General features: G+C 32.2%; 6 protein-coding genes across 13 annotated transcripts; 3 read left to right on the top strand and 3 right to left on the bottom strand.

The window, feature by feature from the left end:
- The first annotated feature begins 226 nt into the window (after positions 1–226).
- On the top strand, positions 227–2,040 carry LOC144478577 (integrator complex subunit 15). The gene is made up of 4 exons (XM_078196605.1): positions 227–554; positions 639–1,260; positions 1,449–1,741; positions 1,813–2,040. The coding sequence occupies exons 1-4, from the start codon at positions 476–478 to the stop codon at positions 1,899–1,901; spliced, it is 1,083 nt and encodes a 360-aa protein (XP_078052731.1). The 5' UTR covers positions 227–475; the 3' UTR covers positions 1,902–2,040.
- Positions 1,972–3,312, bottom strand: LOC144478578 (ribosomal RNA-processing protein 7 homolog A). 2 transcript variants are annotated; one of them, XM_078196607.1, is made up of 4 exons: positions 3,046–3,312; positions 2,627–2,956; positions 2,241–2,543; positions 1,972–2,164 (listed from the first exon to the last, which is right to left on the bottom strand). In XM_078196607.1, the coding sequence occupies exons 1-4, from the start codon at positions 3,080–3,082 to the stop codon at positions 2,079–2,081; spliced, it is 756 nt and encodes a 251-aa protein (XP_078052733.1). In that variant the 5' UTR covers positions 3,083–3,312; the 3' UTR covers positions 1,972–2,078. The 2 variants fall into 2 exon arrangements, with proteins under 2 accessions (XP_078052733.1, XP_078052732.1); XM_078196606.1 differs by having other exon boundaries at positions 2,627–2,959; positions 3,046–3,310.
- A 641-nt stretch (positions 3,313–3,953) lies between these two features.
- Positions 3,954–6,394, top strand: LOC144478575 (transmembrane protein 145). Of its 3 annotated transcripts, none has more exons than XR_013495369.1 (6): positions 3,954–4,095; positions 4,238–4,661; positions 4,729–5,318; positions 5,398–5,683; positions 5,851–6,178; positions 6,261–6,394. XR_013495369.1 is itself a non-coding variant. In XM_078196603.1 (5 exons), exons 1-4 carry the CDS (start codon positions 4,000–4,002, stop codon positions 5,665–5,667), a joined length of 1,380 nt encoding a protein of 459 aa, XP_078052729.1. In that variant the 5' UTR covers positions 3,954–3,999; the 3' UTR covers positions 5,668–5,683; positions 5,851–6,394. The 3 variants fall into 3 exon arrangements, 1 of the variants encoding a protein (XP_078052729.1); XR_013495368.1 differs by having other exon boundaries at positions 6,288–6,394; XM_078196603.1 differs by having other exon boundaries at positions 5,851–6,394.
- Alr (Evr1_Alr domain-containing protein Alr) lies at positions 5,896–7,405 on the bottom strand. 5 transcript variants are annotated; one of them, XM_078196609.1, is made up of 4 exons: positions 7,139–7,247; positions 7,047–7,074; positions 6,812–6,974; positions 5,896–6,291 (listed from the first exon to the last, which is right to left on the bottom strand). In XM_078196609.1, the coding sequence occupies exons 3-4, from the start codon at positions 6,893–6,895 to the stop codon at positions 5,896–5,898; spliced, it is 480 nt and encodes a 159-aa protein (XP_078052735.1). In that variant the 5' UTR covers positions 6,896–6,974; positions 7,047–7,074; positions 7,139–7,247. The 5 variants fall into 5 exon arrangements, with proteins under 5 accessions (XP_078052735.1, XP_078052736.1, XP_078052739.1 ...); XM_078196610.1 differs by lacking the exons at positions 7,047–7,074; positions 7,139–7,247 and adding an exon at positions 7,319–7,405 and having other exon boundaries at positions 6,812–7,002; XM_078196613.1 differs by lacking the exons at positions 7,047–7,074; positions 7,139–7,247 and adding an exon at positions 7,319–7,371.
- Positions 7,266–10,777, top strand: L(3)04053 (lethal (3) 04053). Its single transcript, XM_078196604.1, has 7 exons — positions 7,266–7,550; positions 7,622–8,113; positions 8,239–8,441; positions 8,512–8,585; positions 8,654–8,765; positions 8,827–9,026; positions 9,129–10,777. The coding sequence occupies exons 1-7, from the start codon at positions 7,415–7,417 to the stop codon at positions 9,244–9,246; spliced, it is 1,335 nt and encodes a 444-aa protein (XP_078052730.1). The 5' UTR covers positions 7,266–7,414; the 3' UTR covers positions 9,247–10,777.
- Positions 10,778–11,297: 520 nt separating this feature from the next.
- On the bottom strand, positions 11,298–13,108 carry Asciz (ASCIZ zinc finger protein). The gene is made up of 3 exons (XM_078196602.1): positions 12,827–13,108; positions 12,539–12,750; positions 11,298–12,456 (listed from the first exon to the last, which is right to left on the bottom strand). Exons 1-3 carry the CDS (start codon positions 13,106–13,108, stop codon positions 11,298–11,300), a joined length of 1,653 nt encoding a protein of 550 aa, XP_078052728.1.
- Between the last annotated feature and the right edge of the window lie 887 nt (positions 13,109–13,995).

Genomic DNA, 13,995 nt, shown 5'->3' on the forward strand with positions numbered 1-13,995 from the left:
CTTAGATTCTTGCATTACATTACATGCTACTTTAGAAAAGATTCCATGAAATCTACTTTCTCTTCGTTTTCCTAATTCAACTGTAATTTTTTGACATTATAAAAACGTGAACAACATAATTTTCCAACGTGCATACATACGTATTACGTATCAAGTTTCAAACTTCGCTCTTAATTTGATGGCAATTCTGCAACAATTACACATACATACATATTGCGCTATCGTATCAAAGTTCAAAAGGTAGTGCAACAGTTTATTGGTTATTTAATAATAGAAATCCGCATTAACTAGAACGGACCAATCAAGATACGTGCTTTCGTAGCTTTTAGGAATTTATACCGATCATGAAAATCAGGAATGCTAGCTTTAGAAAAACAGCAATGTAGTCTTCGATCACTAATTAAGTGACTTACGATTGCATTATTTATTTTGAATGTACAAATATATTATATGTCAGTCGCATATATAGGCATTAATGGCTGGGAATGACATAAAACTAAACCTACGAAAATTAGATTTTCCATATTGTGCTAGAGAAGCTTTATGCAGAATCGGTAAGACGGACTGAGAGGGTTAACTACTTTGTGTATAAACATTATATGTATACTTGTATGCAAACGTGTGTCAATTTTTTAAAGAAATACTATGCGGACGGCCAGGAAAGCAAATGGACCTGCAGCTGGATTTAATATCAGAGTTCGTGTTTGGGGAAATAGAGAGGCGAAAGAAACGCAATAGTACTATTGCCATACAGGAGTTACAATTAATAGAAGTACTTAGCGATTTCTTTCAAAGTCCAGGAGGAAGCGCCGCTGTACGAAACGCAGTATTTTTGTCCCTTTTCCCTGCAGATAGTCCCAGAAACAAAATATTGGGCAATTTAGTATCATTAGCTATAGCTACCCAAAATAAAGCGGTACTGAATGCGACAGGAATTTGGATGCAACAGCTAGGTTCTACCTCCTCGCAGAGTGTAGGATTAGCAAGGCATGTACTTAATGACTACTTTGTCCTAACTCCAAAATCTATTGATAAATTGAAGCAGCTCCCTGTGCTTGCACCACATTTCACTGCCAACTTACTAACGGCGATAGGTGAGGTTTACGAAGAGAAAGATCCACCTACCGAACTGCTTAGATTGGTAGGAGAATGGATCGATGAAAACCCAAGTCTCTTGTTAACTCCTTTAATGGATAATCCTGCCTTGCCTACCGGTGGTATTCCAATGACACCAATTACACCTATAGCAGGCTTGTTCAGGTAAATTTGTAGAATTTTACATTATTAACATTTAGATAACAAACATTCATACATCCATGTATGTTTGTATGAAATTGTGTTTCTCAACTTCTAGTAGTATCTGTTATGAACGCAATCATATATAAACCATCCTAGTATTAAATATAATAGTTAAATGTCCAATGATATTCGTTAATCTTTTTCATTAGGTGGTGTATTTTATGTCCTCTTCGGTTAAAAAATACAGAAAATTGCCAGGAACAAAAGAAACTGTATTCTAAAATTCAACAACTACTTATGGATTCAGTGTTAAAATTAAAAAATAGTGGAAACAATAAACATGCAATTTCAGCACAGCACTTTGCAGCCACCACTCGTGCTTTAAGTAGTAACTTAGGATCTCATTCCACTGCTAGTATAACGTCACGCGATCTAGCTATGGAACGACTTGCACAAGCTATAAGCGCAGCAATGTCTGCTAATTGTATTTATGGAAACAAACGTACGTATCTTATTATCATTTGTTAGTTGCCATATTAATTAAAATAACTAATTCATTGTTTTACTTTACAGAAGAATTGTTAGCTCTGTTACAGCCATTGGCATATCAACACTTTTTAATTGAATGGACACTACAAACATATGCAAATAAAGCTTCTTGATTTACTAAAGTCGTTACTTTAACTTATGTTTCTCACTTTCTGTATATAAATTTAAATACAAGACAACATATGACTTTTCGATAAATATAAATGTAATTAAAATTTTTATGATATAATAAATGTCTATTTCACATTTAAAATTAAAAAAAAAGTTCCTTTTTTATATAATCTATTTATTTAAAATGGTTTAAACGTTCTTTTTGACTTCAAATCTTGCAGTCTTTTCTTGTCCAGTTCAAATTTCTTTCTCAGCTCTGCCAGATCTATGAAAAAGGCATATGATGAAATAATTAAAATATCAAAACTTTATATAAATCATCTGGTGAATTAAAAACTTACTCTGTTTTTTGCTTTCACGAATCTGGAAAGTATAGAAGTTGAGCAACCGCTTTTTCTTATTTTTCTGTTCTTCTTCCTGTTGCATTTTATTAATAACAGAGTCCTTTCTAGCAAGAGCAAACTGTCCTCTCTTCTTTTGTCCAGTCACAGTTACCCAACCATCGTTGTCCTCACCTTCTGCCATAACTTTTTCACTAATAATCTTGTTATTTATTCTCTGATCGTAATCTTTCATATAATCTTCAATTTCTTTTTTCATTTTTTCTTCATCACAAATTGAGTCATTATAATCTTTACACCATTCTATTTGAATAATTCAAATAAATTTTATATATTATAACTCGTAAATGACTTGAATAGAAACAAATATATGTGGAACAACTTACTGGCTACTCCTGTTAAACAAACATTCTGCTCATCGCTTAATATTATGACACTATTCTTAGGAAGTTCTAATGCTCTTTCTAAAGCAGACTCCTTTTCAAACACTATATACGCAGTTTTAAACCCTTTTGTAGCAGTAAAAAATACATTGGCAACAATTCCACAATGTTTGTCAAAAACTCTTTTTAGAACTTCTGCAGTTACATAGGGTGGTATATTTAATACAAATAACGTTCTGCCTCTAGGATGTTCAGGTTCCTGATTTCTTATGGAATGTTCTTTAAAAAATAATTGATGCTTATCTACATTTTCCTGATCAAATTGAATCCACACTGCTAAAAATAGAAAATATAAATAAAAACCTGATCTAGTAAATAAAAATGATGAATTAAAACAATGGATAAAAGCAATATATATTTACTTTTGAAATTCTTGTGGCTTTGTTTATTGTTTTTCATGATTATTTTGTTCTTTGTAACCTCTATGTAAATTGATAATGTTGAATAATACCTTCTTGTAATTCTCACATTGAATAGACTTATTTTTATAAGGCGATGAAACACAAATCACTGAAAATATACATTAAAAAAATGTCGAAAATTTTATTTTACTCATTTAGTATGAAAAGTAACGTTTACAAGTTTTTTCGTTTTCCCACGTGTATTTGTAGCGACATTTCTCTAATTACACCGCTAGATGGCTTCAAACCTTAATTCCATTTTGATAACATTTGGAGAACGGAACTCTTTGCACAGGAAATATGAATTCTTTCTTCATTTGAATTCCTTCCCATTAGAAATATTAACTTGTATTAACTATATATTTTCAGATATTATTTAACATATAATTACAACATAATAATTTTAAGTTACTAGTTTCTATAGATTTCGAATACTGAATAAATTCCAAGTTAAATTCTATTAAAAATCATTATGTACTTGATTTCTTGGAGTTACAGATAAGACAGTAAATAATATATTTCGTTACGCACAGTTTTAAAATACTCTAATTTCTTTTTACTATTTTGTTATATATCAATGTTATTCTATACAACGGGAAGAAAATGTCAAGGTCGCTAGTAGGACACTTGTCGACACTGTACAAAAAGTTGGCGGTTTCGAATTAACATTCAAAAATATAGAACCGGGGTAGCGAATACTTCCTTCACTACTTTTTTAATGTACCATCCATTGTTCAACTAGTTTACTTGAAATACGATTCGCATTAAGTACAGATCAATATGATAATTGAAATGTATAGTCGCAAGCGGCAGGCAAATATTGATTATGAGAAAAGCAGCAGGTAACAGGTAACGTGTTTGAGATATGTAGATATCATTCACAGTCGAGGGAAATTGTGTGGTTGAGTGTCAATAATGTTTAAATCGCCATTGATTTCGTGTGTAATATTTTTGCTTTTATTCATACGATTAGAAACTAAAATTCTTCGAGGACGCTTGGTTACACGTGAAGTAATACAAATATTTTATTAATCATCACTCTTACTAAGTTTTCGATTAGCATATGTTTTTCTTTTTATAAATCTTTCAATATTTTACAATACTTCCAGCATTAAATATTTTGTTGAAGAACAAATATTATTTCTTCTTTTAGAATTGGGCATTTTTAGCGAGGTTCTGTTTTTTAACAGAACAAGGTACATTTCGGTATGATTTCGAATTAAGTGGCGAGGAAAAAAGTTTGGAAATATTATTGTACTATGATGCGCCCGATCAATGGCCTAGCGTTTACCCTTCAAATAAAACATGTGCGGAAAGAGAAGAAATACTCAAGGATGGAATTGGTCAAATAGTACCATTATCAACACTTATACCAGTACAATCGGGATGTAGAGAAGAAGACTCAATAGTGCGATGCACCAGCTATCGAAGATTCCGATCATCTCGTCCGAGATGGTGGTTCATCGCATTAGCTGACTGTGATTCAGAGAATGGACTGAACATTTCGTATTGGATTTCGCTAACAAATGCACAACCTGGCAGCTTTTGGAGAGAACATTTCTCAGCAGATGAATTCTGCAAGTAACTTCGTCATTGTCCAAAGTAGTTCAATATGTTGTTTAACTAAATCCATTTCCATTTTAGATATATTACCAGAGTTAATAGCAATTGGCAGTATATACATTATACTCGTGATACTAAGTTTTTGCATAGCAGTCCAATTAAGGGCAAGACGACTGTTACACGTGTCTTATAAAATTTTCATGGCTTCTTTACTTTTCCAATTAATAGGAATATTGTGTGAGATTTATAGTTACATGAACCTTGGCTTAAAAGGGGTAGCATCTGAGAATGCTTCCTTGATTGGTCAACTTTTAGAAGCCTGTTCAGATATTCTATTTACCATACTTATGTTACTACTCGCGATTGGTTTCACGGTGACGAAAAGTGTTCTAACGGGAAGACAAGTTCGATGGATCCTATGTTTTGTGTGTTTTACTTCTTTCTTTCAGTTTTCATTATACATTTATCAGTCTGATGTATTTGATCCTGGATTGGTATTGTACATTTACGAATCACCACCAGGATATATGTTAATAGCTTTAAAGCTGGTTGCATGGATTGTCTTTTCTCTTCGTTGCATGAAGACAATCAAAAAAATGCAAACAAAACTTCATTTCTATGGTTCATTATTTTCCTTGGGATCGGCATGGTTTCTATGTCATCCGCTAACGGTATACATTGAACGTATTTTACATAAAGTCATTGTAAACGGTTTCTCAATTCCTCTGCAATGTAATTATTATTTCATAGGTACTCTGCATTACTTTATTAGTAGATGATTGGATAAGAGAAAGCGTAGCAAAAGGATGTTCACTATGGATTGTATTTGTGGGACATGTAGTATTTTTGTTCATCACTCGGCCATCTATGGCTAACAAACGGTTTCCATTTCATATTAGAACATGTCAAGTAATGCCAATTGGTGGTGATGGACAAGACCACAGTTATGAACCTCGTCTTAGAACAACGAACGCCGCATTTACTATCTCACATTTACCACCACCTATTCCCTATCAGTGACTACACTCTAAAACAGGTGACAATTAATGTAACTATGGTCGCATAATTATCCTATTTTTATTAATATTTTTGGTATACTTTGAAAACATAAATACAAATTTATTTGTATATAGAATTACTTCTCTTATCAGAGCGGTAGATGTAACAATTAATAACTTACGTAATATTTTATATCACATGTAGGTCACTTTTAAACATTTAAATGTCATGAGAGATCATAAATTATTATCAGTCACAAGAGCCATCGAGCCAACCATCTCTCCATCTTTGATTAACAAGACTACAATCAAATTTTGGTTTTCCAACTTTCTTGTTTACCTCATTATGTATGTCACAAAGCCAATTACTCAATGTTTCCTGCGAGTCAGTTTGTGGTGGAGACTGTTTTAACTGCTCCCTTAAATCTTCTGCACATACATAACAAGGATAAAACTGAGAAAATGAATAAAAGAACTGCTTCATATATGATTTTTGTGCATCACTCGGATGGTCAGGATAATATGCTGCCATGGTATGTAACAGTGCCCATGTTTTAGAGCCTAATTCATCCTTGTCTAAAGGACAATCATCACGTCTAACCTTACTATTTACAGATTGATTTTTCTCTTGCTTTTTCTCAGATTCCTGTTAAAAGAAAAACACAAACACATATAAGCAAATAATGGAAACATGTATAGTAACTTGTATACTATTTTGTATGATTATGTAATATATTTTTTACTATTTACATACTATTGTAAAAAAATAAATTTTCTAAACATCTATAACCTACCTATGTCGTACAGATACTATTAATTTTGAATACGAAATAAAAATTATTAAATAAAACGAAAATGTATTCACGAAATACTATGTGCAGTAAATTCTTTTAGATTGTCCTTCAACTTATGGTTATTCAAGCCTCACGATTCGTTTTTATAATTGTTGGTAATCGGCGATATTATATAAACGAGCCGCGAGGCTGGAATAATCGTATGTCTTCTTCCCAAATCGTACAGTTTTAGTTTAATTTAAAACATTGCGCCGAATGACACACAGTTTGACATCAAATTAAATAACAGCATAAACAACATATTTACATCCTATTATAGAGTAAATTATGATTTATATAGAACTTTTAATTTAGAAAACGTAAGTTTCATACCTTCTCAGATTCGAACGCCTTCTTTTGAATCTTTGTCCACGTTTTGAAGTCTGTGCACACGCGACAGGGTTTTTCTTGTGACATCGTGTTAAAGGCACTTTATACATCCGTAAAAACGTGTATAAAATGATGCGGTGATTAATATTCTCACGTGGTTAATAACCTGTCCAATGGAATTGTAATGTAAGTATCTGTTACAAACAAGAAATTACCATGTAAACATTAAGTAATTCACCTGATTTCTTTATGGTAACGAGTATCTTCTGAATAAATCACGATTAGTAAAATTTACTATAAGTATTCCACATCGATATAATATATGTATACCTGTACACATAATACCTTGCGCCTCTGTTTCAGATAAGCGTCTACATGCAATAAATACTTCAAGTTACGAAAGAGGAGTAGTGCCAGAAGGATTTAAAGCGTGCATTTCTCCCACGTTTGTGTAGAGTGAGTAAAACGACGAGTAAAAAGAAGACAAAAGAAAAAAGTCGCGCGACTAACCTGATCCGAGCGTAGTCAGCGGGTGACAAATGTCAAGTGCAGTTTTGACTGCACCGCAAATGATACGATTGTCGGTAAAGTTGACCGTCCGTGTAGATGATGGCGAATCATGAAAAAAAGAATGAATGTCCTCGGTCAACGTCGAAAAAAGTAAGATGGCACTTCAGAGACGTAAAATTCTCGTCGTCGTCTTCCGAAGAGGAGGTGGCTACGGGATGTGATCCACAACAAGGTTAGATTTCGTTATATTTGTCAAGGTACTTATCTAACAATGAGTGTTATTCTATTCTTTCTGTTTTGTAGGGCAAGAAGTGTCACGTCGCGAAGTGAATCCATTCAGTTTTAAACATTTCCTTAAGAACTCGCAAACAAATTATTGTGCTGGTGGAGCACGTCCAAAGATTTATACTTCTCCACCACCAAGCCCCAATAAATTAGAAAAGGATCCTACAGTTTACTCTCGTAATCCAACAGAACTACCAGACTTTGTGCAAGATCACCTGGTTTTGGAACAGTGTTATTTGAATCATGAATCTACTCAGCAAAATACTTCCGATGTAGATAATCTACCAGACTTTGCACTAAATAGTGTTGAACAAAGACAAAACAGACGTAGAAATGAATCAGAAGAAAGTGAACCTATTTTATATGATTATCCCTTTGATCTGACTAGAATAGCCAAGACATTACCATCTAGTAATCAATCTCCACCAAATGCAAGTTGCTCTGCCCATTTAAATTTACCTATCTTTGATAGATCTAGCATAGGAAATACAGAACGTCCAGAATCATCAGGTAGGTATAAAAAATGAGATTCTTAAAATAATTATATCATATTATATACATTAAATACATTAAATAAGTAAATTTAATACACACTATTATATATATATATATATATAATTTGTTTCATCATTCAGGGTTTCCATTAGATTTACCAATACTTGGGGCTGAGCCTGATTCGAGTCCAAACATAGCAGCAAGAGATTGCTCAGTGCCTAGTGAAGGAAGTGTTCCAAAATCTTTACCAGATTTTCTGAATGATGGTCCTATTCATAATAAAACAACAGTCTCTACAGATTCTGGTTCTATTTCAAATAATATAGACTCCACAGAAAGAAGGGTATGATTTATATAGAACTTTATTAATTAAAGAATACTTTGAATTCATACAAATTAAAATTTGCTTACAGCTATTATTAGAAAATGAAAGATTGCGGCACGAGCTAGAACAAGCAAGAAAAGAAATCAATGAAAAATCTAAAAGGTAAGCCTAATCATATTAATATAAATTCAATTAAATTGTATGATTTATATTTGTTATGTTCATTACAGAATACAAATATTGAAAGCAGAACTGACTTCTAGAAGAGATGTGGAACAAGAAGAAGCAGCACATTTAGAGAAAGCTATGGAACAGGTTGAAGATAATTTAAAACGTAGTACAGTGAGTATATGATCATATTTTTACATTTTACCTTTGCGTGTTTGAATCTTTTTCTTTGCAGAGAAGAGCAGTAAATGCAGAAAGCACTATCACGTCGTTAAAAAGAGAAATTAAAGTTTTGAGGTTGGAGAACGAGGACCTTAAAGCTAGAACAGGAATGGGACATAAAGTGCAATGTAATTCCCCAAACGTAAATCAAACAGTAAGAAGGCTAGCCAATGATTTAAGAAATGCTGCTTCATCGGCGGAAGTATCATTAAGGTAAAAATATATTTCGCTGAAACATTATATATATATGTATATATTTTTTATACTTCTATAAAAAGAATATTAGGTGTATATTGTGTCTTAATATATTTACAGACAGCTAATGTCCGGTGTGGACAATTTAAGAATACTAGCTTCTACGCTTGAAAATGTAGATAAGATAGAAGATTGGACCAAAGATTTTCTATCAGATTTTGATAAAGATAACTCATGAAGCTGCTGGTCCTACACCTTAATACAGTTTTATGTACTCCTCTGTCTATACATTACCCCATGTGTCACTTTTTCTCCTATATACATCCCAGCTGATGCTATTAAGTTCCTGGAGCTCATGCATCTGCGCTGAGTATTCTTCTGGAGTCGATTAGTGATTTGATTCAATTGCCAGGCACGGTATCCACATTATGTTTGTTGTATCTCTACATGTGTTAGTGATAGCTCTCGTATTTCAAGTCACGGTATAATCACAAATACGATATGACTATAGACTATTAGCTTTGCTTTATGTTTCCATTATAAATTTTGTTATTAGTTATGCTTATGTAAATGTTTTTTTTTTATATATAGATCTGTAACATTATCGAAAATGGAAGTCGTCGATTATTTATAATTATTAATGCGTTAAATGTTATCTTAATTTTTAACAACAAACATGCGTAAAAATGTGGTTTACGTTGATTCTTCACGATATGACTCTCAGAAAACCATTAAAGATTTTAACTTTTATACATACGCTTTGTCAGAGATTTGTAAATGAAAAGCACTGGTTGGGATTCACAGTACTATTCCAATGTAATTGTTAAGAGAAACGTTACTCTAATGGTCATTGTAACAATGTTACGTGTACAGTTTCAAATAACATGATCCATTTTTTTTGTACATGTCAATACTATCAGCTAGGTAATTAGACTTGAAACAGACAAGATTCTCCATGTATTTTTCTATTTAAGGGGGTACATGACTCTTGAGTCTTGGAAAATGTGAATCTCTTAAATAAGGCTGTAATTATAATAAATCAACGATTAAGTACGTTTTTTTAAGTGCTGTACGATATATGGAGTGTATCCTTTTAGAATAACCATTATTTTTCAGATATTTTAAAAAATCTGCCAAAGGCGTTTATTTATAAATATAGATTTAATTAACACAGAAGCTATTATTATTATTATTATCGTTGAAGTTGCGTACTAGTTTTATTACTTTTTGCGAGTATGTAAATTGATTAAGAAATGATCAAATAATTCTCCATACTATTGTCTCTGTTAATCAAATTTACATTTTTGAAACGAAGTTCAAAATTTCTGCTATCATTTAAATAAAGTGAAGCTTGCCTTGATTTTTCATGAAAAACACAACTTCATTTTTGTTCCTTCACAGATTATTCGAAATGCCTCAAAAATGGTGGTTAATCTTAATAAATAAATCCCGTATATACATATGATATGTATCATCAGATTTTTAAACGATATGGCATATAAATAATTCCAGATTTTGTTTAGATTTAAATATACTTTGTTTTACAAACATATAACAAATTATTAAACAAAAATTCAAAAGGTACATTCTAGTATTCTAATAAAATGTTTTATACCTATAACATAGATGTAAATATATTTAATTTGTAAATTAATACAAGTGAAGAATGTTTTCTTAATATGCAGTACTTCGCTTTATTCTTATAATTTTTGATTATCAAAATTTGAAATTATCATTAATGCCTTTGAATTAGTTGCTACGTTGCTGAGAGTTATTAAAATTATTTTTTATGTTTGAAAATAATGTGAAGGAATGAATGTACATCGAAATAGCTTCAAGACTTATCTGCCCCCTTAAAGTTTAAAATGAGAGTTAATGACATCACTCGTGCAGCAGTTTTCAAATTAACAAATTTATTGATAAGTTACATATAACAGAATTACATTGCCTGCAATGTGTATTTTTTTATTCTGGCAACATATGTGTATAAATTATATTTTAAAATTGTGGCAGTGTGAACACTGTATAATAGAGCAAATTTAAAAACTTATTTTCTTTAAGAAAATACAATATTTTCATCTATATCGCATATATTTCATGAACAGATTGCACATACACAGGAACTCAAATAATTAGTTTATAACAAAATATACAAAATACCAAAGTATGAAACAATAATAATATAAAAAACTAATTTTAGTCTATAACATGAAATGCATAAACTATTTTTCATAAATATTATTTATTATACTGTTGCTCAGTATGATAAAAAATAAAATTAATACCTCATTATTGAAGACCTTCAAAAATACTAAGTAAGTCAGTTTGTGTTTCAGTATGACTAGTTTGTGTACTTAACCAGGAGCGACATGCACCCATTGAAATGTTGCATCCAGTTTCACATATCAGCGATTTTGTTTGTGTTTCAGTAGAAACAGTAGTATCCTCGAGTTGAGTCCACGCTGTTTGCGTTTGGATATTAGACAATCCTAAATCAGATGGTAGTATTTCATTACATGTCTGTGTGCATGTATTACTATACAACAATTGATCCATGTTGTCTAGATTGTTTGTTGTTTGTGTTTCAATGTTAGAACTTAATGCAAATGATCTAGTTAAGGTATCTGAATCAAAAAAGGATTGTGAGTAATCTTGTTCAGTCTGAGTCTCTATACTGCTGAACTTATCGTCAAAAGTTTTATCTATAAGCATTGGATCCGATCTTGATATACTATTCGAAGATCCAAACGAGTAGCCTTCAACAGTCGTGGATGTGTCTTCTGTATAAGGTAATGTCATTAGAGCGACTGTACTCTTTGGAACGCACTGTATTAGTGGATTTGTACTATGCTCGTAGAATGTCTCAAATTCTGTTTGAGTTACATTGTCATTTAAAACTTCAAATATGTCTTTTTCAGGTATTGTTTGAGTACCTGAGGTACTCTTTTCTTCCCAAAAATCTTGCAAACCAACATCGTGACGAAGTGGCAATGGACTACTGGGGAACAAGTTTGGAGATGTAAAATTTTCCAGATTCAGATCTTCCTTCAACAGTGTATAATCAGAATTCTGTGACACAGAAGTCTTCTTACGCTTCTGAATCTTCAGTGAACTTTTAAACACTCTTGAAGCTTCTGTGGTCTGCGTCTCCATAGACATAACGTTTTGTCGAATTTTGGGGGAATTGTTTGTCTGCGTCTGTTTAGAGACACCGCGTTTTCCATTCTGATGATAGCCATTGTTGATATGTTTTAATGGACTCAATAGTCTTTTATTTCTCTTATATTCATCCGTTTGTACACCAATATCCACAGTAATTTTCTGTTTGGTATCATTATTGTTAGATACTCTATTTTCATTTTGATTTGTTGGTAGGATTGTAATTAGTTTATTTATACCAGTTGGATTAATTTGTAGGATCGAACGAACTGCTTTTGAATTTGTGCGTCTGTAAAAGTATTAAGTTTATAATATAAATTGATATCATAGTTATAAATAGACCCTTGACCATTTTTTTATAAATAGCTTACCTAGATGAATTTTTATATTTGTCATTTATGGTGTGCAATGATCGTTTTGCATGTGTGAGTAAAGCTTCATAAGAAGTGTAAATTTTAGAGCAAGAACATGTGAATTCAGTTCCACATACTCTGATGTGACCTTCTTTGGCTGCTTCAGTGGAAAAGCTTTTTTCGCAACGAGTACAAGCATACGTTTTTTTTGCATGTACTTTAAGATAATGCTAAATATACATTTAAATTGTAAATTATATTGTATCATTATAACACTCGTCGCAATATTTTTGTAACGATACTTACCTGTTTAAGATATTTCATGCTAGTAAAATGTCTTTCAGCATTCGGCGCGTAAATGCAGGACTCGACAGGACAACGATATTGTACACTTTCTTTGATTATTTTATCTAAATTTTTACGCTGATGCACTTTAAGGTCATGTAATCGATATCGTGGCTCGTTTTGAAATACAAGACCACATTTTACACACTTGATGTTATTTGTAATCACGCTGAGCTCTTCAGCCGATGGACAAATAGTTTTAATAGACTTTGTGACATTTTCTGCCGGTTTTATGCTATCCATCGGAGGTTATCTTAATGCGGTCCTCTTGAACGGTAGGCGAATTACCGCCGTTCAGGCTGCTGCTTCAATCGATCCATATACATATATACAAGTGTGTATGAATATGTCACACATACACATGTTACAATCGTTCAGTGACTCTTGTTTTCTTCGTAGTGCTACATACATACTAGGTTTTCGAACAGAGAATTAGCATGGCAATATGTACGTAAATATGTGTGTAGAATGGAGTGTCTCAGGGTTCCCTTCCAAGCGTCGAATTTTTCGATTTCTTTGACATCACGTTTTCGATCCCCACCACTTTATTGCGCATTTAAAAGTGCGCATGCGAGAAAAGAAGAAACTACATGACACACATAGCATATAAATGTATTGTACTGCATATAAACAAACGTGATAGGAGACAGGATTAAAGCAAGCGAAATTTTATGTAACGTATATGCACATACATATTTACAGACATATGGATGTGTATTCTCTTCTCCTTGATTTCTAACTTAGTTTGTTCTTTCTTGCCTTTAACTGCAAAATGAGCACAATCGCAACGGAGTCAACCAATCGGAGCAAACATAAACTTTTACTACCCTTTCTAACATCGTGTTGTATAATTTGAATAGAGTGACGCCGCAAGAAAGAAAACTTTGTACCTTGCAAACAATAGTACCGCCTTAGTAAACATACCTTTTGCTTTTAGTTTTAAACAAGGTGCCACTTTTTTAAAAGGCTGTAGCACATATAAATAGAACGTCCTTTTAATTCGATGTTAATAGACTTATTGAGGAACTCCATATTACAGAATTCTAGAACAATTTTTATTGACATTGGTAAGATATTAAAGAATTACTTTAAAGAATAAATTTAATTCAATTTAATGATGATTATTTTGA

This window comes from Augochlora pura, chromosome 2, assembly GCF_028453695.1.
Source record: "Augochlora pura isolate Apur16 chromosome 2, APUR_v2.2.1, whole genome shotgun sequence".
Classification (NCBI taxonomy): Eukaryota; Metazoa; Arthropoda; class Insecta; order Hymenoptera; family Halictidae; genus Augochlora; species Augochlora pura.

What these genes read in the sequence shown, in the direction of transcription:
- Alr (XM_078196610.1), bottom strand. Translation starts at nt 6,895, where the DNA reads ATGTCACAAGAAAAACCCTGTCGCGTGTGCACAGACTTCAAAACGTGG. An exon ending in AGGCGTTCGAATCTGAGAAG is followed by an intron (nt 6,292 to 6,811) that starts GTATGAAACTTA and finishes TTCTTTTAACAG; the next exon opens with GAATCTGAGAAAAAGCAAGA.
- LOC144478575 (XM_078196603.1), top strand. Translation starts at nt 4,000, where the DNA reads ATGTTTAAATCGCCATTGATTTCGTGTGTAATATTTTTGCTTTTATTC. An exon ending in GACGCTTGGTTACACGTGAA is followed by an intron (nt 4,096 to 4,237) that starts GTAATACAAATA and finishes TTCTTCTTTTAG; the next exon opens with AATTGGGCATTTTTAGCGAG. An exon ending in TTTCTCAGCAGATGAATTCT is followed by an intron (nt 4,662 to 4,728) that starts GCAAGTAACTTC and finishes TTTCCATTTTAG; the next exon opens with ATATATTACCAGAGTTAATA.
- LOC144478577 (XM_078196605.1), top strand. Translation starts at nt 476, where the DNA reads ATGGCTGGGAATGACATAAAACTAAACCTACGAAAATTAGATTTTCCA. An exon ending in AGAAGCTTTATGCAGAATCG is followed by an intron (nt 555 to 638) that starts GTAAGACGGACT and finishes AATTTTTTAAAG; the next exon opens with AAATACTATGCGGACGGCCA. An exon ending in TTGTATTTATGGAAACAAAC is followed by an intron (nt 1,742 to 1,812) that starts GTACGTATCTTA and finishes TTTACTTTACAG; the next exon opens with AAGAATTGTTAGCTCTGTTA.
- LOC144478578 (XM_078196606.1), bottom strand. Translation starts at nt 3,082, where the DNA reads ATGAAAAACAATAAACAAAGCCACAAGAATTTCAAAA. An exon ending in AAGCCACAAGAATTTCAAAA is followed by an intron (nt 2,960 to 3,045) that starts GTAAATATATAT and finishes TTCTATTTTTAG; the next exon opens with CAGTGTGGATTCAATTTGAT. An exon ending in TTGTTTAACAGGAGTAGCCA is followed by an intron (nt 2,544 to 2,626) that starts GTAAGTTGTTCC and finishes TTATTCAAATAG; the next exon opens with AATGGTGTAAAGATTATAAT.
- Asciz (XM_078196602.1), bottom strand. Translation starts at nt 13,108, where the DNA reads ATGGATAGCATAAAACCGGCAGAAAATGTCACAAAGTCTATTAAAACT. An exon ending in GCATGAAATATCTTAAACAG is followed by an intron (nt 12,751 to 12,826) that starts GTAAGTATCGTT and finishes ATGTATATTTAG; the next exon opens with CATTATCTTAAAGTACATGC. An exon ending in AAATATAAAAATTCATCTAG is followed by an intron (nt 12,457 to 12,538) that starts GTAAGCTATTTA and finishes ATACTTTTACAG; the next exon opens with ACGCACAAATTCAAAAGCAG.